The sequence below is a fragment of the Channa argus genome, chromosome 1, assembly GCF_033026475.1.
Source record: "Channa argus isolate prfri chromosome 1, Channa argus male v1.0, whole genome shotgun sequence".
Classification (NCBI taxonomy): domain Eukaryota; kingdom Metazoa; phylum Chordata; class Actinopteri; order Anabantiformes; family Channidae; genus Channa; species Channa argus.
In genome coordinates, this window is record NC_090197.1 from 50008590 (window position 1) to 50036437 (window position 27848).

The 27848-nt window shown below is 39.7% G+C and overlaps 1 protein-coding gene across 4 annotated transcripts in view; it reads left to right on the forward strand.

The window, feature by feature from the left end:
• Positions 1-18858: 18858 nt before the first annotated feature.
• Positions 18859-27848, forward strand: part of inpp5a (inositol polyphosphate-5-phosphatase A) — a 135192-nt gene continuing 126202 nt past the window's right edge. For 2 of the 4 annotated variants that reach the window (XM_067474037.1, XM_067474074.1), the window contains exon 1: positions 18860-19390. In XM_067474037.1, the coding sequence (XP_067330138.1) occupies positions 19313-19390 (78 nt within the window). In that variant the 5' untranslated portion in view covers positions 18860-19312. Of the gene's footprint in view, positions 19391-27848 lie in introns of all 4 variants that reach the window. The other 2 variants (XM_067474065.1, XM_067474046.1) reach the window with 2 other exon arrangements.

A 27848-nucleotide genomic window follows, 5' to 3' on the forward strand; every position in this document is an offset into this window, starting at 1 on the left:
ACACACATCACAAGCCTGCGACAATATAATGATTCAGGATCTGAGTCACAATGTCGTAACATTTTGGGCCAAATCAGAGCCAGACTACCTTGATATAAAACTTGGTGAGTCATGCAGAGTGGAGTTACACAGGACGAAGGCGAAGAGCTGAGAAACGCCATCCGGTGAACACGCCACAAACTCAAGCCTGTCTGTGCTTAGTCCACCGTCTGCTCTTTGCCTCCTTGCACATTGTTTGCTGGAGGGACTCTGGTACAATACTCTCTATAAATCCACTTAAACAACATCCTTTGCATTAGTGTGGGTTCATTTTGTCCTCACAAGCACTGTAAACATTTTTCATCAACGTCATTGGAATCAGTTTCTCAAACAACCAAGGTTAAAACACGAACTTGCCTTTGCCAAAGGGAAGCAGGACAAACTGCCTTATATCAGCTGAATACATGTGCATGTGCAAATACAAATTATTGAAGTCTGTCACACACGGACGTCTCATTTTTCCAAAGTGGAACTGATTCTTTTCTTTTTTTTAGATAACGGCTCAGTGTGTTGTAAGGTGATAGGACCAGGAGGCCGTGAATCAACAGGATGGGACATACAGGAAGGACTGTGTCATTACCATCATTGGATTAACCTCCTCTCTGAATTAGCGGCTCAACCTGTGACTCATCCAGGCAGCCTGGAATGTTCTGTAACGTTTGGCAAAAAAACCACATCGAGGCACTGCTCTTTCTTTGGTTTCAGTTTTGAATAAAGCAGTGGATCCCTCCGTTGTAGGTAACAGAACACGCGTCTTAATTTTCACTTGAAATAGATACATTTGGTTATAAGAGGAGAAAACGTGAATTTTTGCAGATTTACTGTTGGATTAAATGATTTTCTCTACTCAGCTGACTCTGAACTCACACTGTGATGTGCATATGTACCGTATGTGCAGTTTCCAGTATTATACGGCAGTAATCTGTGTCGGCAATCAGATGGCCATATTACATTTACAAGGAAGAATCCCACACAGCATTTACAGCCTTGGGTGGAGACGTTTATTCTCTAATAAAACCGACTCTGTGCTGACGTCTTTAAAATTAAAGATTAAACCATTTTCACAGTAAAGGTGTGTTACTGGAAGCCGTTGAAAGTACTTTTGCAGTACTAATACAGGAACTGTGTGCTGCTGGTCTGTATGTTTTAATCAGATTCATCTGGACATTAGAAGGACACATCTGTACACATTTGTTCCAAAGTTCCATAATCCAGCTGTGTCATAATGTAGTCATCACTTTGTAGATGTATGACAATAACAGGGAGGTATTTCATTTTTAATAAAAGCCAAAGTTAATATTGCTCCAACCCTGAATAGCTATGTTATAAAATCTAGCTATATGTATGCAAACCGGTTTGTCTGTGTGCTTGTGTGTGATTCATCCTGTACAACTGCCTGCTCTACCCATGGATGTGCAGAGGAAGATTTCACAATAAAACTGTTGAAAATTTTTAAACACAATCATATAATTGTGATTTTTGTTTTGTACCAATCTGTGTTAAATTTTGCTGAAGGTTCTCAAGTGAAATGTGTGTGCATCATGCATTTGGTTGGGTTTGCTGGACACCTCCTGCTTTTTGCTCATCGCATGTTTGCAGCTAAGAGCACACTTCTAGGGTCTTTCTGCACTCCACTTCCTAAAGGTCATCTGTCAATCAAAGTGGGTTTGTAATGTCACATTTGTTTGATTCTTTGTTAAAAATGCTTCTGTACGTGTTGCTTTTTTCTTTCCATCACAGTTTAATCCAAAAAAAAAAAAACAAAGTGCCTTAATGCGAAGGCTTCATTTTATTGCTTAGAACCACAGAAGATTCAACAATTGACCCCTTTTTAATCACTGCACCGAACCGATGCAGAGATTTCCCCTTTTATTGACAAGTCGCTGGTTTTCGGAGACAGCAGGTTATGGTGAGAGGTAATGGTGTGGAAAGCTGTGCTGGAGGATGGGGTGAGGGCGATGGGGGGGGAGGCGTGACAGCTGTCACTGTGAATGGACACTTGGAGACGTGGAGTGGGGTGGGGGGTACACGTCCCTGACTGCACAGCTGCCACAGACCTGTCACTCAGGGTGTTATCGTGCCCCCTCATCTGGACTAAATAATGTGGCTCTGGTCAGTGTTGGCATTAGTCAGACATCTCCACGGTCCTGGATACCACTCACAAGTCTAAAGTGACGACCTTCTAAAGCTGTTTAAGTTAAATTGAACCTAAATTAATTACAGACTATAAAGGTAATTTGTGTCAACTGACCAGTGAATGATTTTCCAATTCGGCCACATGATGGTGCATCTGTGCCGACTGTAGGATCACAAGGTCACTTAATGGTAAACTGACTAAATATCTAAACAATAAAAACGGCCTGAGCAGCATCCGATTAAATCATGTGCTTTTGTGAATGTTTTCACACAACTAAAGATCCTTTTCTTGTCCAGGAGATGAGTCTCAATTAGGTCAACACTGCCACCCAATGGTGCTTTGGAGGGAATCAACAAGGTGGAACTAACATTTGTAATCAATTACCTCCGAATAAAATACAAATTCCCGCTTCATAAATGAAAAGCCAACAAAGGTTAAGTGCCATTTTGCATAAAACAAAATTGCTATTTTTGCTTGTTTCCATCGCTGACAGTTGGGATTCGGGAAAATACACCTTCATGTAGTGTGTCAGTCAGTATTACACCAACTGATGCTCATGTACTGTGTGTTTCAGTATGTTTGTACGTTCGAGACGCAGCAGTCATTACTCCCATGGTTATTATGTTACTTTATAAGTTTGTTTTTTTCAGTGCAGAAATGTGGATTAACCTGTTACGAATTGAAAGAGCTTGAACATAACATCTTCATTTAGCCTTTGACTAAAACACTAGAGGGGTCCACCTCAGATTTCAAAATGATGGAGTCTGAGGAAAAACACAGTTGACAGTACTTTTCTTTAAAGATTTACTGCTACTTTGATTCAGAAATTCAGTGCTGTCCATGTCCAGAAAGTTAAGATAATGTCTGTCCACAGCACCTGGTCTACATTTCTTACCTGTCCAACCTGCTTCATAGTACAATAATGTCGCCTAGTAGCCTATAGTAGGACTAAACACAATATACTAGTTTTTAATATTATAAAACCTGCACATCCCTTTTCGCCCAGTTAAAAGAAAATGCTCTATTGTTCCAGCTGCACATGGCTCATTATCATTCGGTCCACCCTTAACTCCCCTTCACGTTTTTAGGGAATCTATTTTCCAACACAGCCAGGTTGGACCAGTGACTGTAGTCTTGTCTTGTAGTGACTTCTAGTCTTTGTCTCTATAGTTCCTCTTTATTTCAGAAACTGCTGTTTTCTTCATGGTTATGGGTCTAAATATTTGATGGGGTTAACTTATTAAACGTATTTGAACTTATATAGGCTAAGTCAACTTAACTGACAGGTTTCAAACCTTGTACAAATTACATTAAATTAAGTTTTCAACTTAAAATCCTGTTAGAAATTATGTCTCCAGCTTCCACAATCTTAAAATGATTTAGCACTACAACCATATACTATATATATCTGAAATGTTTTAGCATCTTAAAAGTGGCATGTTTATTTTATTGGGAACATAGTATATGCTTGTTAAAACATATATCTTGCACATGATATGGACGACTTCCATGGATTTGGAATAACACATTATTATTATTCAAACCTGGATAAAAAGCTGTTGAGAATTGCAGTAATACTAACCCTGATCCATTTTTTTTATCCTTTCAAGAACTTGGTGGTTGCATTCACTTTTCCTGGCCTACCTTTGGTGTTTTGTAAGATTATTGTATATAATTATGAAAATATTAATTAATCAGGGAGTTTGATTTAAACAGGACACAGAACTGTATTTAGTGGCTTGTCACACAGAGAATCTCCCAGCTATGTTTACTACAAGTTGCCGTAGGTCTCTCCTGCTACCAGACATACCTACCTCAGAATTAGGACATGCAAGTTTTATTGTTTATTGCTTTGAGGATTGTTTGACCCCACTGGTACTGTTGGATGAAGCCTCATTTTCTGAAATGGTTAAACCTTAGGACTCAAGTTTCTTTTTATGTGTGTCTGAACTAATAATGCAACTAACTGATAACTAACTAACTAACTGATGTTCTCAATTACACTAAAATAGTCATAGTAAATTTGGCCTATAATATATTTTAAAAATATACTTTGGCCTTTTATGTCTATTAGTTTGTCTTTTCATCCAGATGTCTTTTCTCAGTAATTCATTTTCATGTCCAGTGTTGCATTAAGGTCTCTATTGGCTGGAAAAGTTCATTAAACTGTAATTAGAAAAAAATAAAACCAAAAGCCTTTTTTATCTCATACATCAGTATCTTCAATTAGCAGTGAACTGCACGTTTACATGCAGTAAAAGATACAGATATGAGATGTGTCTCATATTAATTTGCAAGTAGAGGCAGAATCAACAAAACCTGTGAAAACGAGATCAATCGCAGGGAATGGGAAAACATCCTGTACTACAGGATATGAGGCCTCCTCAAATAGCTCTTACAGGTGTCATAAGCCTGTGTTACAGGAATCATTACACTTTGCCCAACCGATGCCAGTTAATGAAAATATTATCTCATGGCTTTTTCTACTGGACAAGATTTAGATTTTGGAAATGTATCAGTTCTGCAACATGTTAAAGTTAGCATTGATCTCTACTGCCATCTCCTGGAATGAAGCATGATTACAAGTGTTACATCTTTTGTTAATATTCTTTGTGTGGCCATCTTACAGTATATTATGTCACAAATCTGTTTTTTTAAAGATGATTTTAGAAGATTTGGATTCTTTGGATGCTGTCATTAAGAGCAGCACACTGATGGGGGAGCTGCTATGCAGCTGGCCAACATTCTCCGGGAGCAACTAAGTTGGCGTTGCTCACTTCTCTTGCTCAAGGACACTTTGACATGTGACCAGAGGAGCCGGGGATCAAACCAACAACTGTGGGATTGGTAGCTGACCACAGTCCCCCTATTTGTGGTTTCGTAACCAGTTTGTGTCCCTACAGTAACGTTAATTTCTGCACATTTTTTGCAGAAAGTTTTGTACCGCTAGACTCTGTCTACACAGCTCAGAAGAGGAAGCTTAGCTATGATCATGAAAGCAAACATCTGCTGGTCACAAGGTGGAACAATTTCATCATTTTTATTCTGACCGGGGCCAGCAGTTGATGTCAATTAAGCCCCGTTCTGCCGGAACATTTACATAAGGCTCTGGAGAGCAGCACAGAGTGTGGTTTGTTTCCTATTTTGGCAGCGGCCATTTCCTAGATACACACAGGGCTGTTTTCAGCACCTTCGGGAGCTTTGTGTTTGACAACGAGCAAAAAAGGGCCTAATCCCTTCAGCTTATATTTAGTGCAGTCCTCCTAATAAAAAAAAGTCTGATGCATGGGCTTGTTGGCTTAATATATTGCCACTTATGGTTTGAATGAATAGAGGAATGATTGTGAGAGGAGAGCCTGACCTTGAGCATGGCAACCACTTCTTTTTTTCTGGTTGCTAAAATGACTGTTGTTTTGAGTTGGGTGAGTGGCTTCGGGCCAGTGACACACAAGTATTTCTGAGAAGACCGTATTTACTGAGCCAACCTGTGATACAAAGCTTCTTTCTGTCCAAAGCAGGGGCAGATTTAGTCATTTTGGGGCTTCAGGCAAACCCAGATATGAGGCTCTCCCATGCTCTGCTCTCACTAATTCTAATTCTGATACTGTTTTTGGTATTAGCGAGGCTGCTGCTAGGATCAGGTCGTGTCTTTATTTATTTTACAGCTACGACATCCCTCCAAAACTTGGGACTAGCTGGACACTTGGGAATCAAACCTCTGAGCTCTGTCTGGATACAGCTCTGATTGGCTCTTTTTGCTCCACCGTGCTCAGCACAGGGATTCAGGTAGTTATCGCAATGAAATGACAACAAATGACACGTCAATACTCCAATTATGACACAAAAATAGGAAATGTGATCTATTTGTCGCCGACACTGGCAAGTTCGGAAAACAAAAAACACTTTGTAAGATTTCTTATTTGGTGCCCTTTTGAAGATGTATTGGTTTTATTGAGCAAAGGGGAAAATGTTAGAGAAAACATACACAGAGAAGCTGTTATAGTTTATGGAAAACTACTCATGCTGTCTGTACATTAGGGGGTCTGACCCGCAGCTCAGGTGATATAAAACCTAGTAATTTTCAATCCTGTAGTGGCACATTGAAAGAAAACCTACACATCCCAGTTGTGTGTAGGTATCTATGTTTATGAATGAGATCACATTTTGGTCTGTATTGTATTATATCATCATAGTCAATTTCATTGTTTTGGGGGGGGGGGGTGCACCCTTTGTGTATGTGTGTGTATCCGCATGTGTGTGTTTGTGTGTGTGTTCAGTGTGTCAACTCTAGATGGCAGTAACACAGGAAGAATCATCAACCCAGATCCAAGATTGGGCTCTAATATGTTAAATAATTGTGCGTCATCATTTAGTTGATTACAGATAGGAGAAAAAAAATACTTTGGGCGGCAAATACAGAGGAGAAAAATAATAAAACTGCAGAAAATCAAGTTGCATATTTGAAGGTGAGTTAGGATTTCATTCAACTGAACAATGGGATCTTGCAGCACTAAAAATGGTGACTAGAGGTTTTATTTATGAGAAGTCATAAGATGCAGAAAATATGGGAGAAAGATGATGAAGACAAATTACTTAAAATGAATAGTTTTGGTTCTGTGTATACAAACAATAGTTGCAGAATTCCAACACCACCTCCTTTAACTCATTGTCAAATAAACCAAATACTGCTGTTTCAAAGCTGTTATAGAGTTTAGATTCACTATCAGTATTTTCATTAGTGTCCTTTTGGTTGTGCTAATATGGTGGCGGAGTGGTTTTTGCTACTGCCTCGAAGCTACAAGGTCCCCGGTCGGAATCCACTACTGCGCTTCCTCCCACACGCCAAAGACGCGCATGTTAAGTTAATTGGTGATTACACCACCCAAAGGTGAAAATGTGAGCTTGAATGGTTTGTCTGTCTGTGTATGTCTCTCTGCCCTGAGACAAACTGGTGACCTGTCCAGGGTGTACCCTGCCTCTCACCCAGTGAAAGCTGGGATGGGCTCCAGTCCCCTGTGACCCTGAACAGGATAAGTGGTTGGAAAGCAGTTCACAGGGATGGTGTAAAGTGCACAAAGTGTGATGAGGAGCAACGGTAATTTCTTTGGTGAGAACGAAATTGTCTTATTTGTAAGAGATTCGTAAGCTGCTTGGTCAGTAAGAGACAAAGACAAAGCATCAGGATGATAAAGCCTACAAGACATAAAGGCCTGAATGTCCCACAGTTCTTTCTGTTTTTCTGTGTGAAAACAATATTTTGCTGTACTTTTAAATGTAATAAAACCCAGTAATATATATTCAGTTGTGTACAGTAATTCTTTTTACAGTACAGCTAATTTTGTTGGACTTTGTTGGCAACTTTTTTGCCAAGTAATTACTCTAAATTCTACGGGCAATTTGTTACGGTGAGGGTTTGCTGGCAGATCTGTCATTTTAGTTCAAAAGCTGATGATACTGAATGTTAGTTATTGTTTTGACAGTTAATTTCCAGTGCCACCAAGTAGCAAACATTTCTTCTTAGATTTCTGAAAAATCACGCAATGAGTCGAAGCAAAAAGTCTTACCACCCAAACCTCCTTGAACTAAAAAACGATTTAGGTCATCAGCAGCCTTTTTTCAGAAAATAACTGACCTTTGTCCCAGTGGAATAACGTGAACCAAATTAATTGGTAAGGGAGGATAAATTAGTATGGGGCGATATTATAAACCCCCCACTGGGAGCTCCAAAATAGGCTTTCTCGCAGTGGGAGCCACTCTGGCTGAGAGAGAGAAAGAGGTGGAGAAATATGCCAGAGATTTAAGGGCACAGTCCAGACCAATAAGCCCAACTTCGTGAACTGACCCAACTGAAAAAACGTGGCTGGGTTTACTGAGGCCTTCAGCCTGGGAAAACACTTTTCATGGCCTTTTTGTGTCCTTGGATTTTTGGTATTTGGAGCAGTTGATGTAGTCGATATTTTTCACAACTCAAAAGGCTCCAGGAAACGTGCTGTACAGCAGCAACCAAAGATAATAACGGAAGAAATCGATGTAATTAGTAAGTGGTAAACTACAATGAGGGTAGCAGTACTTTAAAATGATGCTCTAAATATTGTCCACCCATGACCCTAAACAGGATCCTTATTTGCAGATAATGGAAAACTGTCCATGTGAAACTCCACTGGAGACCTGGTACATAAAAATGGAGATTAGGGCATGTTTGGCAACATTTGTTAAATCTAAAAATATTTCAACCCCAAATTTGAAATTAAGAAACATGTCAGCCAGTGGTGTGTCTTGCTGATTTCTAATTGTTTTTTTGGCAAAAATAAAGGTCTATGCCAAAGACCAAGCTAATCAAGGAACGCAGGCTGACAACAAATCATGAGTAGAGAAGATTCAGTGTTGGTATTAACATTAACATCTTCATGGTGATTGAGGAAAATGCAATTTGTTTACATCCTTTAAATTATGAAACAAGCCAAACGAAGCTGAAATGCATAAGTAGCTCCTTCTAGTTAGTGCAAAGACATAAAGAAACAGGAAAACGGGAAACAAGTGACCAAACACAAGACAAGATTCAGTGTTGCTTTTAGCATCTCTATGGTGACTTTAGACAATAAGATATAAAATGACAGAAATTATCCTTGAACCTACATGGTTGTGCTAGGCTACATAATTGTCACAGCTGTGAGGCTGACTCATGTTGCCCTGGTGATCAGCACTCTCTTCTCCCTGCTCTGATTTCCTCCCGCCTCTCTTCTCTCTCCTGGTCCCTAATCAGCCTCACTCCGTTCACCTGTTGCCTCCCCTATATATGCCTCATTCACCTGTCCCTCTCTGCCAGGTTGTCTTCCCGCTTTTCCTGAGCGACCTGTGTATTGCTGACCTTAGTATTCCGCCTGGTAGTTGATCGCTCCAGTTTATCTGCTCTTTTTGCGTTTGGAGATTTTGTGTTTTACTCTTCCGAGCCTTTTTTTGTATTTTTGCTTAGTTTTGAGACAGTTGGTTGCAGCCCTGCCCCGGCGGCAGTCTTCCGAGTGCTCCTGTTCACCAGCCATTCAGTAAGTGACTCCGTAAGACTGAGGATGCTGTGGAATATATGTTTTAGAAGAGTTTGAGTTTCCTTCTTCCCTGGATCTTTTAGTTGATACTTTCTGTTTGTTTGTTACTTTAGCTTTTAGTTGTTACTTTGTTGGGCTTGCTGTTTTTTTTTGTCTCCCTGGTTTATTTCCCCCAGACGCCTTTAGTTGTCCCACGCCCCTTTAGTCTCCACTGCAGCACTGCCGCTTCTCACCCCGGCGAGTAAGATCTCTTTACTCGCCGATCAGGACATTATCGAGAGTTCATGTCTGAAACGGGCTTAAATTTGATAAAGTGCGTCCCCACAGTAAGGAAAATGTAGTAACCTGTAAGGTGCCTCACAGTAGAGCAAACATGGTAAATGGCCTAGAAAAGTGTCCCACAAAAGAAACCGTTATGAAGTTCCACTACAATAAAGCAAACACAAGTGATGAATATTCTTTTAATGAAATAATCATACATTGTTGTTGTTTAATGGCATCAGGTCCCCTTTAGATGTTTTTTTTACCCCTGCCCCTCAGACAGCCTGAATCCACCACTGGTTTGGATCCTAAATTGCAGATTAACATGTCATAATTTCTTACACTGTATCTGTCCTCCTCTAGGACTCACAGTAAATACAATATTGACATTATTTAATTAATTTTGGCCACGTGTGATGGACTTACAGGCTTTAAATGGCAAGTTTGTTTTGACCTTCAATCCTCATGTGATGAGAACATGGGAACTATTTATGAAAGAGCTCACTGTTTGAAGAACATTCCAAATAAATCTATGCTTTGAAAACACAGATACATATTATAATGAACATATTCTGCTGACAGCTACTAGTGTATACACTGCATGTATGAAAAGCAAGCTTTTGAAGAAATGTTTTTTAATGCATATAATATTTATATATTAAATGTTTTAACTTTTTTTTTTTTTTTTTTATTTCAAACACTCCCTTTCAATGGAAAATGCTCTGCTCACGTTGCTTTTTTTGTTACAATGAGAAGGATACAGTATGTGAGGATGGCCAAGTGGTCGAAGGCCCCAGTCTCAAGTTCTGGTCTCCAAATGGGGTTGTGGTCTTAAATCCCACTTCTGACACACGTTTGGCGGCCTGGTAGCTCAATGGTTAGAGCGGCAGGGTAGGATGCAGAATTTGTGGGATCCCAGCCTACCCACCAGGTGTGTCCCTGAGTGAGACACTCCGTGCTTAGCTCCCCAAGTGACCCCCCTGTGGCTGCCCATGGGTTAAATGCAAAGAAAGAATTTCATTGTAATATGTATATGTGCTCAATGACAAAGGTTGTTGTTCTTCTGTAATATGTCAGACAGTATGTAAAAAATTATTTTAATAATCTTAAAAACACTGGAGGAAACAAAGGCACTATCCTTTGCCATGGGGCTTTATAGGTTTTAGAATGTAAAAAAAAAAAAAACAGCAGTGAAAGTTGTTTTGATTGAAATTCATAAAACAATATCCCTCGTAGACACATTCAGAATGTATAAATATGACACAAAATGTCATGGAGAAGCCCTTTCTTGGTCTATGTGCTCTGGATGCTTCAACTGTCACACTTCCAGTGATGTAATATGAAGTGGATCCAAAGTTTGAGGAGGTAAGTGGCGGTTTATTAATAAGAACAGTACAGGAGGGAGAGGAGCACAGGGGTGGAGGGGTGACCATTGGGAGAGGCAGGTGGGTGGCCGGAGAACCTTGGATTCCAGGTGCAGAAGGAACAGGTCAAACGGTGAGTTGCCAGGGAAAGACGATGGTGGAGATAAGGAGCAAGAGAGTCGATTCGAGTGGAGCAGGGAGGCAAAAGAGGGCTGGTGAGAGGCAGGTCAGTGGCCGGAGAGGCTTGGCTATGATGTCACTAATGACATCATCAGTACACCTATAGGTATTGGTTGGCTCATACATACCCGGGCCCTAATTGCGCTCCAATATTAGAGACATCCACAAACTTAATATTGGAAACAATCACTAAAATACTTAAGCACACACACAAAAAAAAACATGCAATAACCTATAAACATCATGACTAATCTTCTATGGGGTTCTCTCTTCTTTCTTCTGGTGTCACCAGAGGTCACCAGCACTTAACACACCGTAGGAGATCAATCTTTACCGCTGTCTGATTCTGATTCTTGGAGAAGGCAGACCTTGGTTATGGGTCTATCAAACACGTTGGTCCTTGTCTTGATACGAACCTGACGGATTACACCTCGTTCATCCTTTATTTTGTGGATGATTTTGACTCAACAATCAGCACAATGTCCCCAGGAACAAAATTGCGGTTTGCATGTAGCCATTTTTGCCACCTTTGGAGCTCAGCCAGATATTCCTTAACCCAACGTTTCCAAAAGAGTTCTGCCATACACTAGACTTGTCTCTATCTATGGCAGGTTTAAAGAACATCTTTCTGGAAAATTCCTGGAGGTGTCCATGGTTGAGTTCTTTCTTGTTTTGCAGTTAAGAGTTTTTCTTGGAAGCTGAATATCTTGGAGGATATTTTCTAATAGCTCCTTTCTTTCTGGAAGAAGTTAGAAGTCTATCTTTCAATCTGAGGAGTGTGTCCGTGCTTTAAGGGGGCAACTCTTGCAGTTCCCAACACAAAGGCGCTGTGAACTTGATTACTGCTGTTTTGCTGGACTCAGTATATTACTGTCCCATATCCATCCTCACCAGCAGCTGCAAAATGACACGATCTCATCCCATCCCAATCGGATCCGTCCTGCCAAGCTCTTGCATAATTTTCCTGGCATATAAATTCACAGGTGCAAGTATTAGATTAGCATAGATAGAATCCCTCTTCTGGTGTGACTCTGAACTTGAATTGATCTGACTCAATGCACCATTGCACGCCCAATACCTTTTCTATTTGAAGTGCATTTTTGATCCAGATCTAGGTCCATTATTTCTACCGCCTTCTCCTCCACTGGAATGGCTGCTAACACCATTCGATTGTTCCTGAGTTACACTGAAGCCACTCATCTGACATACAGTCTTCAAACTGTGGTAAAGAGAGTCTTTTTCAACAGTCTCAACCGATTTTAGTCATCTACATAAAAATTTTGCAGCACCGTATTTAGTGTGCATGCATCAAACAGATGTGTGTTGCCTTCTGCGCGTCACCTGAGAGCATAGCTAGCTAGCACTAGACGATGAAGTGGTTCCAAACAGATGCACCTCCATCCTGTATCCTGCCAACGGATGACTACTGTCAGCGCAAGAATCTGAGTAGGCCTTTAAGATGCAGCCACTTTGCTACATCTTCTTGTTGTGGTATGTTGTCTTTACTCACCAGACTATCCTTTTGTGAAAAAACCTAATTTAGCCCTATGAAGTTGTTTGATTCCAGGTGGCTCACTTCCAACTCTGTTACCATGTTACTAGTCAGGACTTTGTTTCCCCCTATAGTTGGAAGGAGAAGGTGAACCCTTTTCTCATGTAGATTCAGCTCATCAAGAAGTTTATCTTTGCAAAACGAACCTGTGCCGCCAGGTTCCAAAAATGCCTACGAAGTAAGTACTTTGTTGCCCTTTTTTTGCCTTCACTTGGACAGGAACTATGGCAAGAATGCCCTCAGTGTTCCCAGGCCCGGTATACGTTATATGTTGAATACGTCTGCTGTTCACAAATCCGCTGATCACTGCCTGTTAATCACCATCCACAGACTGCCTCTCCTTAACAAGTGTGTTTTCCTTGACCTTTATGTGCAGCTAAGTAGATCTGGCAGTTTACTTCCTCCTGACAGCGCTTACTCATATGTCCTGGTTTCAAACACCTGAAGCATACTTGTATGCCTTGGCTCTTGTGAGAAGAATTATGGAGTTTTTTTTACAGTGTTCAAAGGTATGTTCTTCAGGGCAAAAAGGACAAAACCTGAATATATAACGCTGAATATTATTCAGCGAATAATGAGCCTACTTGTATCTGATGGTCCAACAATGGTTAACTCCTGAGATCGTTGTATGACGAACATTGAACATTAATTGTATTCCTCATTTCTCAACTAATTCTACAACACATGTTTACGAACAGTAATTTCACAAACACATTCACGAATCACTTCCGTCAAACAAGTTTTTCCAAGCCACAGACCACGTTTCTCAAAGTATCATCAGAACACGGTAAGAAACCGTGTGCCTCCGTAGCTACATAGTGAACCATTCACTACCTACTTTGTTGCGGTCCCCACTATCTTGTAGTCAGTTCCTTTGCTCCAGTCACTGCCTCTCTCATAGTCCATGTTTGTCCCTTTCAATTGCTGAGCTGAACTGAACTCTCTTGTACCGGAACTGTTATGTATTGTTTCCCTGACAACAGTGAAAAACATAAAAGGTAAACTACAAAGCAAACTATTAAGGCAACATCAAAGTCATATGAGTTCACTTATGACATCATCAGTACACCAATAATGAATAGTTCTTAATATAATTAATCTTAAAATACCCAACATAAACAAAAAAGGAAACCCTGGTTGGCTCATACAATGTAAATAAAAAGACAGTAAAATGATTTGCAAAGAAAACAGCAAAATGGTGAAGCGGGAATTTGTTTATATGCTCGTTTCTCCTCGTTTCTCTTTGAAAAATACTTTGTAAGCATTTGGGAACTGATTTAATGGTTAATCTACTGAAGAGATCAGGGCCAATTTTGTGTTTGTTTTTTTTGCTTTGGACTTAGCAAATATTTTCAGTGAGTCACAGGACTGGACTGCATGGTAGACTTTGAATTTACATTTGTAGATGCAGCAATAAACTGCACTCACTGACAATGGTTATTCAGAGGTGTTGCTGAGCCCATGCAGCGCTTTCCACTACATCATCGTGTCTGTTTTTAATGAAGTACTCTCTGAGGGCCTGAACATCACAGGCATTTAGTATTAGTTTTGGGCCTTGTTTCTTGCACACATAGATTTATCTGAATTATTTGAATGTTTTAATGATATGTACCACTGATGATGCGATAAACATTTACTCAGTTGCAACATTTGATTTGGGGTCCAATCAAAAATAAAAAGACTTTTCAGGAAATTGGGTTTGTACATGTGTATGTTATACGTTGTCTGTAAATAAACAGCAGCTTCAGGTAATAAAAATAATAATTCACTAAATTATGTAAAATATATGTTCAAGCAATCTGAAATTACTGTAGGGAAACAATTTTTAATGATATGGAAATATGTCAGAAAGACATCAATTGTGTCGTCGCAGGTGAAATTTAATCCACACATGCTTTCAACTATCTTTAAAGCACAACAGTGCTCACAGAACTCCGTTGCACTATTGAAACACTTTTCTCATGGTAAATTCCCATGTTAACAAATCGGGCTGCCTTCGGATACATACATCACATTTTCATCCACATGATCAATTCCCTGAGTTTAACTGGAGAAACCAATTTCACGTCAAGCGAGCCTTAATACATCCTTTCATTGCTGAATCCCGAGTCCTTTGGAGACATGAGAAAGCATGATTATTTCCAGGTTTGTCTATTTTTAGAAAAGCAAATTTAAGCAGCAGAGAGATGGGGGTCAAAGTGCACATACTTGCTTGCAGTCAGGAATTCCAACATAATTTTTTCCATTACCCAGTGTGCAGAAGGAGGGGCTCCTGGCCTGTGTGTAGAACTTCTTTATCAGCAAGGCACACACACACACACACACACACAAACAATTTCATTGCCCCCTCCTTGCTTTCCCGCTGTGGGATATCCTGCCTGGCTCTAGCGGTGTAGTATTTACTGACCCTCACAGAACACGTTACCTGAGTTGTTATGTGTGTGCAAACCGATCCCCATATACATTTTATGCCCATCCTTTTATTTTCAGTCCATTTCCACTTGATTTCCATTCAAGCTGCTCGATTAGCAGGAAGAACGGTGTCCTACAGAGAAACACGACAGCTGGGATACAGTTGGCTGGGCTTGATGGTTTATCCGAAATGTAGTTTTGACGTCATAGATTGGGAAAACACACATATTTGCCTTGTTGTTATAGGGGGGACCAACGATCACACTCATTTCTGTGTTATAACTCCAAAGCTGCAGAGCCGGGAAATTAGCTTAGCTTAGCTTAGTAATAAGAAAGAAAGCAAGTTGAAACTAGCTTGGCTCTGCTGTCCATAGGTAAAAAAAGTACAAACGAACAAAAGTAATACAAAGTGTGCAGCGAGCTGAGGTACATTCCCTACAAGTACATCCAAACAGCCCAGTTACAGAAAGTGTAGAAAGAAGCTCAGGGTAACGTTACTCCTGAGTAGCACACTGTCCCAGTTGGCTAACATGTGCGCAGTGAACTCACCAGATATAGCAAGTCTAGCAATGTCAACAAACATTCATGGCCAAATATTTTAAGACATGACTCGACCTTCACTGTGCTACTTAGGTATTTCCCAAAATGTGGCCATAACTCATACAGAGACTTCTCCATGATCTTCTTCATCCTCTGTCTCTCCGTCCCCTCGTCCTTTTTCTGTATTTATTCTCCTTTCGGCTTCCTCCTGAGCAAAACTATTAACCTCCGTCACCCGAACCCAGCCTGAAATTCTGTTAGCATACACAGCAAGATAAAGTTAACTTAATGATAAACGTTAGTCAGTCAGCCTACGGTCCATGCACTTTACATCACTCTAATATACTTCATGTACTGTGATAATACTGCTTGGCAAAAAAACAATTGAAACGTCTGTCCGATCTGTTTCGAAGTAAACCTCTGTACACACCTGTGTACGCACCCAAAGTACACACACCACAGCAACAACACTGTTAACATGTGTCTGAATGACTGATTATAGTATCCATTCTGTGGCATATTCTGTTCACACATTCAGAACATGATGAGATACCATATAAATAAACATATACACGTATGCAAACACAGTCACAACATAAGAGTCAGGCACACACACACACACACACACACACACACACACACACACACACACACACACACACACACACACACACACACACACACACTCATGCCAGACACAGCTGTGACCACTCTGGTTTTGGCGATAATCTCTCAGCTCTCTTCAAACACTCTCAGTGAGGCGTGACTGTGGTACCCTTCTCCAAACCACACACACACACACACACACACACACACACACACACACACACACACACACACACACACTGTAGGACTGTTTAAATTAATAGAGGCATGAGCCATCCTTTGGCCACTTGAGGATTGTCAGCCTTCACTTCTGTCATCTCTGCACAGCTGGACACTCGCTGAATGTGGGGACATACAGTACACGTAAAATAAATTAAAGGCAGCATTGATGGAGAACTAACCATTCATTTAATTTACTCAGTAAAGTTGGCTTTCACTCTAAATCTGTTACCTTATCTGTTTTCATTGGAACAGGAGCTCATTGCACGTTTATCCAGAATGTTATGCAGCCTGCCCCGAGGTGACCTCGAAATAACTTTAACTGGAGGGCGCTATTTATGGTCCCCAGTCTCCCTCAAAACCATCAGGGGAGATCACATCATGCTGTGTGAAAAGCATGCTTGTAATTAAAACGTGACAGTCTGTGAAGGATCTTGAAGTGTCATGCTGTGCTCCTGCCAGATGTTAAGTTTGAGGATCTAAAAGGTCACAGAAGGTAACGTCACTGATCATTTTAATTTCCAAAATGTGGTGTCATTTGCCTGCTAATTAATAATTCTGCACATATTTTACAGTATGGAGTTTTCTTAACTTCTGCCTCCTATGATCTTGAATACTCTTCAGTCATATATCAGATGAGCTTACTTTTGTTTTCCCTGCTCAGCTCAAAGCCTTAAGTATGTAAACCGCTGAGACAATGCCAAATGAGAAATGCGTTGTCAACAAACAGGTTTTGTGATGCCGCAATATCTGTTGTCTTTCTGAATAATCCATTACACATGAGCTTGTTTGTGTCTCTGAGCACCCTTGGCAAAATTCAGTCATGCAAGATATGGATTTGGTTTCCACTCTAATGGGAATATTTCCCATCCTATTGCCAAATCCTAACTAACCCTTTGTTATTTCAAAGAGTGCATGTCCACATTTGGCAGAATCTGTCTGAGTTTCACACACATAATGGGGAAGAGAAATTTTGGTCAAAATACTATAGCACAACATGTTAACACGTACGTACCATTGGCTACTGATTGAGCCCAGTTTAACAGATTTATGAGAGAAGGTCTTGTCGAGACTAATCAGAGCATATAACGATGGAACTGCGTATCAATTCTTACAAAAATCCCACCATGTTGTATTATTATATAAGTTAGGCCATTGGCTATTTATAGATTTACTGTGAGCTCCACGTGTGCCTGTGTTCTACTCTGCACTGTAGTCCCTCAGAAACACAATTTGTATGACTCATGCATATGTGAAAATGCCAAATAAAGCTGACTTGACTTCACTTGAAATTTGGTTTTATTTTTTGCAATAATGAATGCAATGGCGATAACTCCAGGCTGTTTACACAATAGGCACTTTGCACATCAGACATTTAGGAAAGATGTGTCATAGTATAAGAAGCACAGGTGTTACTAATTCCATTCTAACAATATCTCCACAGTATTTAACTCTTCCAGTCAGCAATGACAGCATGACAAAGAGCTGGCATGCACATTACCATTCAGCCATGTTTTTTTCATTATTTACATCTTAGGTTTTCATACTGTGGCAAGTTAGATATATATACTGTTGAAAAGACATCTGTCATTCTATGTCAGTGAACTGCTCTATCTAGTTGTTTTCATCTTACGGACAAGCTTTTATTAAACTCAGCCATTTACCATGCATATCCTTAGGGAGCATTCTGGTAGTTCAGAGTTATAAGGTAAGCTCTGAACAACATTGTTTCATTTCAGCAATGAAACAAAATAACTCTATAGTGTGTTAGAGTTTCTAGTACCGCTTTACCCACTATAGATCAACACAGAACACGTTCAGTTTGGGTTCATTTGAAGTATTCTTAAGTTGCAAGGCAAAAATGGCTTACAAATAATATGTTACATCCAGGGAATAAAGAGGGATTGTGTATGTATATATATATATATATATATATATATATATATATATATATATATATATATATATATATATATATATCTTTTTATCACAGCCATGATCTCAAAAGGATGCTACACAACACATGGCACCATCTCAGAAACTGGGTCCGTATCAAATAGATTTTTTATTGTTCAGCAATGCAAATGCAAATAAGGAAAATCTCTAACAATGAGCAGAAGTAGCTCTTCCACTAAACTTGCGTTACAACCTAATTACACCTGGTTCGTGCTTGGTGACTAGACTGACATGCCTGAACTCATTCCACTGCCTCATTGGCTGTGAAGGAATCTTCATCTCTGCCCTCTCTGAAGTAAAACAAATCCACCGGTGTTTCAACTCTTATACACATACAGCAAATATACAGTATACACCGACATCAACGTTTCTGGCACAGTTGGGAAAATTAAAAAAAAAAAAAAAAAATGTTTTCTAAAGGGTAGCCCAGGTGCGTCCGATAATAGACGCCGTGACGTGAGGGGGGAATAGCTGCCGTGTTTACGGTGCGCTGGCCCTTTAAGACAGCCCCATGTTTCCATTGGCACGGTGACGTCAGAGCAGCGAAGGGCTCCAGCCTATCGTCTCCAAACGGTGAAAGCAATGGTCCTGGCAGAGAGTCCTGCTGTTGGAGGGAGACTTTTACGCTGCACAAAAGCTAGGGGAACCCTCGTCGCTGAAATGAACCAGAGCCGTCGGGCACTCGTCGTGGATTAGAGCGGAAACTTTTTAGGATGGGTCTGAACGTAAAAAAGTAGCGCGAGAAGCAGCACGCGAACCGCCGCCGCCGCCGCCAACGGACCATCTACTGCACAGCAACTCCTGGTAACGCTACATGCACGACCACCGCTGAAAAAACAAAAAAAAATATGCTCCAGCCGAGCAGCCTCATCCCCGGCTTCAGTCGCAAATTCCCAGAGTTCTAACCAGTTTCGTGAGACATTCGCCAGCCTCTGTTTCGGCTGCTTGCTCTTATCCGTAAAGTCCGCCGTACAAGTCCACGACCCACCTGCGAGAGAGAATTATGGCAGGGAGGCTGACAGCACCGCAGGGCACAGGAATACTGCTGGTGACAGCCAACGTTGGATCACTGTTCGAGGATGTGAGTTTCTCCATTGATAAAACACCGCTCGTCTGACTGTCTCTCTCTGCTACTTCTTTCACACAGCCAACCCCATTGTTTTGGGGGGGGGTTTACGCTAAATAACATCTCAGCTGGTCACGACTCGTGTGTATGTCAACCTGCGTGCGGGAGGCTGGGCTCCTATACTCTCACGCAGAAACACATGGGCCTCTCATAACCATAGACACATGCTAGCTGTCTGTGGTGGAGGTTAATTTATATTAGGACATGTGGTGACCCACATTTTATGGCTACTGTAAAGATATAGGCACTGATTAAAATAATGTTGCTTGCTACAGCTATGGTGTTGCCGTGACCATAAAGGTTACTTTATATGGTCCGTCCAGTAACTGAAAGTAATCAGGGTTGCACCAGCAGTTTACCTTTGCACAGAGCTCTCATCTGGCACACTAAGCGTGATGTGATGCCTGTGTGTGTGTGTGTGTGTGTGTGTGTGTGTGTGTGTGACAGCAAGTCAAATAATTCTTGAGTTTATTAAAAAAAAAAAAAAAAAAAAAAAAAAGAGAAACAGAGGTCATATTAGTGCAAAGGATATTGCCAGTGTTTGTGGTCACCTACCTGTGGTTACTAGCGAAAACATGATTTATGATGGCAAGTGCAAAGTGTTTCTGCTAAATGTGTCAAGTTCAGACACTTGTGTCACTTTCAGTGTTATGTAATGTTGTGTCAGTAGAATCCCTTTTTTTTTTTTCCTTTTTTTTTTTTTTGTGAAGTACTGATCCAAAACATGAGTGAAGAGCAGTCTCCCCTCACTAGAGTAAGCCTATAAATAGCCTGCCTCTCAGAAGCACCAGGCTTTGGGTGTCTTGTGAATTTATTTTCTCCACGAGACTTCTAACAGCCTGAGCCAACATGCACATTTGAGCATGTTTCCCTCTTTCCGTTGGTGTGTAAGTCATATATAAGGCTGTTGTCTGCAGTGTGTTTACACCCCATGTGATGCATATACCACTTGAATGAAGTCTTTGTAGACTACCATTAATAAGGTTTCCACTATTCGGGGTGTTGTGAATGTGAAGATGATGTGCTGGGGGCACAGTAAGACCCTTATCCTATAAGATAAAATATGAACCAGCCCTTCTAACGTTACCAGTTTATTGCTGCATTTATCTAATAGAGTTGGATCAGACGTAAACTGCACAGCCTTAGCATGTAATTGGCCTGTGCTGGAACAGGAAGTGCCCTTAATATTTATGTATTTAATAAAAACTTACACACACTTAGTTTTTTCTTGGTTATTAATATGTAGAATAAAGTGATACTTTTAGATTTTAGGTGGAAACTAAAAGTATACTTTCTATTTAAAGATAAACTATTTAAAGTTTCTTTTTCTTATGTAAAATGATGAAAAACATTTGAATGGCTCCCAGAATAGCTCTCAGTGAGTAAAGTTGCTAAAGATGGCTGTTGTTTGAATGTAATGTCTTATTTTTAAATGTCCAGGTTTGTCTTTTTTTTCATAGTTCAATAATAGTTTATTTCATAGTTCAATACGCTCATAGCGTCCGTTACCAATATCTTGCTCATAAAGCAGCTATTCAGCTGGTTAGCCTCCTTATTTCATTTGAATTTTCTCTTTCTCCAATTCTCAGTTTTTGTTTGAACATCTAAAGCAAAAGACAAACATTACTCCTGTAGCTCAAATCACTTTCCATTCTTTGCCCTCTCAGCCATCTGTGGTGAAACTAATTATGATGGCAAACATTGGTTTCTCTTGTGTTCGAAACGTCCATCTTGCATTAACCCTTATTTGCATTTTATTTAGTCTCACATGCTGCCCCCCCCCCCCCCCCCAGCACAGAGATGGATTGTCTGTTTATAACTTTGCCGTTGCAATAAATTGACTCATCAGTCCGAACACAGCTGCTCATTTTTAGGCTAACTTGATTTAAAGTGCTTTGTAAGCAGCCATACAAATGCACCTGTAAGACAACAAGTGGTACAGTGTTGTTGTAGTGTACTTGTCAACTAAAACCTTCCCCCTGTTCTTTCTGGTTTCAATTCATGTTTTTCGATTAGTTATTTCTCAATCCCATGATGTTTAAATCAGGTACTCTGCTTGTTAAGCACTTTTGTTAGACTATGTTGGCAAGGAAAAGTTTAAAAACACATACACGTTTTTGTATTTTTAGTATCATTTGTTAGATTTATTCAAACTAAGTGATGTAAATAACAACACACAAATAAATGAAAAAATTGAATTTGGATGTTAAACCTAGTTTCAGCCTGGCATTCTACTGATCAGTTTTTCCAGAAATTCAATTGTGGATCCTCTAAAATTGATCCTGTATGTCCATCCAAGGTGTTTAATATTTTAAAATGTTTATGTGCAGTAATTAATAAACATAAATAACAAAAGAGTTTATATTTGGCTCTTCCTCCATAGTAAGAGTGATCTGTGATTTGCAATGTAAATGGGAACTAAAAGTAGCTAAACAAAAACATCTTTCCTTAGAAACTCAGTCTATATTTGTCTTGGAATAGGAATGTTATTCTCTACAAGATATAGAGCGTATTCATCAGAGACTGCTGCAACTGGGTCCAATCTGGAAAGAATTCCCAAGTGAACATCTGCCCAAAAAGACAAGTACTTATGAGTGTCCTTGAAAAACAGGGGCCTCCCTGAATTGGCTGCATTGTTGAATAAAACGAGAGAAACTAGTGTATACAGACACTGCGTGGAGGAGATTTTGGTCAGCTGCTCTCATGGGCATAGTTAACTAGAAAACCACCACACCAAGCTTAGCAAATCGTAACAAAAGGATACAATGAGCCAAGATGAACAACCAGTAGATTTTAGATGAGTGTAACAAGTTACGGTAAACAGAGTTTGAATTCAGGTGAACAACGTGTGTCACATCCAAATCTCATAAAAATATGATAGATGATATATAGTGTTGCTTTGGACGCTTGGCAGCAATGGGAGAGTGGGTGATCTGTAATTCAGTAGATTCACCAAATTGTTGCACCAATAATAAATACTGGTGAAAAGGACAGTTTGGATGTTGGAATTCCAACTTGAAAAAACCGAACTCGGTAAAATTCTCATGCATGGATACAAAGCTATCACCTAAAGGTCTACTGAGCATATGACATGATACATTACAGGCAAGCCTGTACACATATGCCCATCATGCTTGATTTAGGTTGTGAAGCCTCTACCGCTTAGAAGTCTTTATAAATTATTTTTACAAGGCCTAGTTAGATTGCAGTTGTGCGGGGCGAACCCACATGAACCAAACAAAAAAGTCAACTTTTCCACTGTGGTTTGGTCCAGCAAAAACAAACTATAGGTGCGATCTGAGTGTTCTTGTCCATTCTGTGAACACTGGTGGTGACTGAATCTGGCATGTTGACACTAATTGAGAGATCATATCATGACTGTTGGAGGATTTCCAGTGGAAAACCAAATGATTAAAAGGTGACAAATGGTTGCCAAGTTTCTAGCTAGGTTTTATTGCTGAGGATGTAAACTGCCGTACCTTTTTTTTAAAGGCCTTGTTGGTAGACTCCTCTTTATTATATTGTTGATGGTTCCTACATTTTCCTTAAGTGCTGTCATTGTAGTAAACACTGGTCTCTGGCTGTGTTTTTTTTATTTGATTACAACCCCTCTGTTTTTGCCAAGCCACAATGACCATATGGTGAGGCAATGGATCCCTATGGATAACCCCCTCCCCCACCCCACCCCCCAACACTCCTTGTAGGATTGGTCTTCCAACTTTTTTTCCCCCCCCCTAATTTCCTTCTCTCTGTCCTCCCCCTCTTGCTACCTCAGCTTCTTCCTCTCCTGTCCACTGACAGCTCATTAGCTCAGGCTATCACAGCCCCAGACCCCACTGAGCAGGCATATTTACACCACCAAAAATAGAACAGAGCAGGAAAAATATACCTGACTGTGTCCTTAAACCTTGAAGTGGCTCCAACACTGCTCCCAGTTTTTTGTCTTCACTATTATATTGTTTGTGTGAGTGTGTGTCCTTACCAAACTATTCCTCTGCGTCTCATTAGTGTTAAGGAGCCATGCGTTTAAAACAGCAGATCCAGAAATCTATATTTAAGCTTTTAGCCACATGGTTGATGGTCCTGAATTCCCTAACTGAAAAATGTAATTGATCTTTCAGAGCCTGTATTTGTAGTGTTGGCAATAATAGTGCAAATGTGTGATCCCAGACGTGATGCTGTGTTGATAAGAGGCTGAAATAATAAAGCAAACACTGGCAAAATGGCTTAAGATCAGATAGTCCTTACTTTTTGTCACAGTCTTAATGTTTTATGAAGAGAAGCTCAGCAGCAGAGACTGTGTCTAAATGCTTCAGCTGACTGCTTGATTTTTGTGTTTCTTCCATTGCCAAAAGTCACATCCAGTGTGTTGCTGCAGGAGTGGAAAAGTTTATGAAAGAAGGATCAGATGATGCTATTTTGGTGTTCCTCCTGCTCTGCCCTCTGCCATCCTGTCATAACATTGCATTAGAATTTCAAAATGAAGACATGTTGGAAAGAGCTAAAAGGTGCCACTTGACATCAAAGTCAAAATATGAAAAACAGTATATTACAGGGCTGCTAGGGCTAATAATCTATTGATTTGCTGACTATTTCTTGTATTATTCTTAATTCAGAATGTTATAGAGAATAATGTTATTAAAATATATTTTTCAGCATTTATTGTAAATAATTAAACATATTTCTTTAAACTGTTTTTAATTTAGATGTACTATAATATGAAACAGAGCAAATGGAATCTAAAAATTCTGATAAATCATAACATTCATAATCATAACATTCAGATTATAATATTTTAATAAATTGCACAGTCTCTTTACGTCTTTAGTTATACACATAGATACAACCATATAATGAATGTGGTAAACAACTCTTTTATAATACTATTGGTAATAGGTAACTGACTACATTTACTACTCAAATACAGTACTTAAGTGAAGGTTACTTCACTACATTTATTCTATTGCTTTAGTTATTAGTCACTAGAGATGTCCTGATCCAATACAATGCAAAAAAAAATAATGTTGCAGGCACTGATCTAGGCATTTTTTAAAAAAAATGCTATTGGGTAAAATATGTGGTTCCTATACACTGTGGGTGCCCACACTTTTTTGGCTTGTGAGCTGCTTATAAAATGACCAAGTCAAAATGATCTACCTACTGTAAAAATACAAAACATTATTTATTTATGAATATATTGAGAATTCTTTATATGCACAATATATGTTGGTGTAGCTTGCATAACTGCATGAACCCATATTGCCCAATACAACTCTGTAATTTTTTTTTGTCATTCCCTTACTCTGATGACTTGCACTGGATAGAATTAGCCAGGGATGCATAGTCCGGAGGCCATCTCGCTAGCTTGCTAGAGATTTGCAGCACTTAGCCCCGGTGACCCATGTGTCAGAAAAAGTCAGACTTGCTGCCCTGTACATCAAACAAGTGACAAATTTCATAGTGAGAACGGATGATGGGCTGACGTCTACTTTGTTAATTCGATGCGATCTACCTCCACTACTTTTGCGATCGACCGGTAGATTGCGATCAGCGTATTGGGCACCCCTGCTATACACCAAACAAACAAAAAAAAGAAAAAACACGCTGATGGACTAATTATGCTACTTTTTAAAAAAAAATCAGAATCAGAAACTGTTTATTGCCAGGGACAGTTAAGAACACTTAACATTACTAGGAATTTGTCTTGGTGTCAAGTGCATACACATAGATGTGACTAACAACAAATATTAAGTATGTACACAAAGACAGAATAGAATACAATAAAAAAAAAAAAGAAGCCGTGTGTGTGTGTGTGTGTGTGTGTGTGTGTGTAAAGTCAACACACAAAGGCAAGTAAAAGGCCAACTTATGACAAGAAGAGAGGAAGTTTCTGGGATGTTTATTATTTCTGGGCGTCAGGGAGATGCAGTCAATCTGCGAGAGACTTATGGAATTTCTGGGAGAGGTGGGTAGTTTGCAACCAGCACATTTCTGCCTTATGGAGTTTTTAGAGCCACAGTTTGAGCTCTAAATATGAAAAAGCTACCAACAACATAAGGGTTGTTAAGCTTGGGCTGCACTGCACACACACACACTGGTGCTAGTTGTTTATAAGGTGTCTGGTGTCTGTTAGTACTCAAATATTGTTTATTAGGGAAGATTCTCCACTTTGTAAAACCAAAAGTGGAATGAGTGATACTGTAGCTTCAGAAAATCCGAAAAAGAAATACATCCCAGTTTGATTCTCTTATTCTTTCATTCATATCAGTAACTTAAGAGGATATATGCAATTTTGTTCAACCTTGAATACATTTTTATTGATTAGGTGTTGTGCTCTAATTACAATGGTAGCAATAAACATATTGATTGCAAATGTGCATATCGCATGTATTTGTATTGTATTTCATTTGGTTACTGCCACAAATTATTCTCTGTCTCTCTCTCTCTCTCTCTCTCTCTCTCTCTCTCTCTCTCTCTATATATATATATATATATATATATATATATATATATATATATATATATATATATATATATATATATATATATATATATATATATATATATATATATATATATATGTTTAATAGTACTGAGAAAACATATCATTTAAGATAGTTGGTAAATAGCTGGTTTTTCAGTATTTGGAGCAATATACCTTGTATCACACTTCGTGTGTTAGATTAAAAGGCAATAGCAAGTGGTTTCACATAAAAATAACACCTTTTGTAGGAAAACTATATTAGAATAATTTGTGGTGTGAATGTTGCAGTCTGTCACTGTCAATCAAATCAAACAATGCCACATAGTTAAAAAAAAAGTGCATGTTTAGCATATTGTTTGTTTTTATTTGTATAATAATTTGAGAAAAAGGAAATTATAGAAGTGGAAAGACATCTGATGCCGCAGAGTAAAATGCTTTGAGTGGCTCACCCTGTGGGTTACACCCTGGACAGCAGCTAGTCCATCTCAGGGTCAACACAGAGAGAAACACGCAGACAGACAATGATTCACGCTCACATTCACGCCTTCGGGCAATTTAGAGTCATCAATTAGCCTAACGTGCATTTCCTCGGACTGTGGGAGGAAACTGGAATACCCAGATAAAAAAGTTCAGCCGGGGTGTGAGGTGGGGATTAGCAACATTATACACACCACCACCACTGTGCTGCCCAAGCCTTGAACAACTCATAAATTGTTTTGTTTCATTATTTAGTGTGACTCTGCTTTCATTAGTTTAAATAGCTCAATAGTATAAAGTGTAGATTTTTATATGTGACAATAATTCATAAGATAATCACATCCAAGGAGCCTGGGCTCTGATATTTTCCTGTTTTTTGAGCTTTTGAATTGGTCGTTCACATCTCCAAAATGGGACACAACTGAGGCCAGGCAGTAGATGCTCCATGTGATTCATTCCTAACCTTTATCCAAATTAGGATGTTACAGAGTGTTAAAATCAGAGCAGATGTTTACGCTACTTCTCTTGTGCCTTAAGCAGCGGTTATAAACATCTGGCACATGGTAGTCAACTACCACGTTGTACCTCCCGTCTGCATGTATCTTCTCTGTGAGTGGAGCTTATCGGCCTGTTTTTCTGAGTTTATCACCCAGGTGCTGTGCCAGGTCAGTCTGCCCCAAAACTGAGCTGAAGAATACATAAAGGCCTAAACCAGCAGAGGTGTGGATATGATTACATTGTATATGGAGAGAGAGTGCGCTCCCAGATTAGCCTAAGATATTGATTTTTACCAGCAAAAATAAGCATTAGTCATTCTCTAAGTCAGGCAGGAGACATTATAATGGCGGTCTCACAAGGGTAATGCAAAGAAAGATATACACTCACCTTATGCCGTGTTGTAAACTCAATCTACAACACGGCACAGGACTTTACAGTAGGCCAACAAAGCCAGAGTTCATTGACCTGGCTCAGGAGGATTTGATAATGTGTTTGTGAGTAGAACGAGACAATGAGTAGCCAGGCTCCATTGGACCCAGATAAGGAACTCTGATAAGGGTGGGAGTGTCAGCGCTGCACAAGGGAAGCTTGAGTTCAATTCAAGAACCATAATTATCCAGGATGGGAAAGCCAGAGAGGTATGTCCCCCACCCATCCCCCCTTTGACTGTTTTTTTTTTTTTTTTTTTTTCATATCCTGGAGAAATCAGGTTCCTTGGGTAACCATGGAATTAATTTACAGATACTTAAATAATCTGGTCAAACTGTTTGTGAATGCAGCACATAAGTAATTAATTTCCCTTATACTTTAGACTTATTTTGGAAGCATGACTCACACATTATAACTGCAGGCCCTTTTTTTTTTGTTTTCCTTCTTTGCTTTGTTTTTGTGTGATGGCACAAACTAGTGAAATAAGTCAGGCAGACGTACCCAATGGAGCTCCTTGCTCCATGT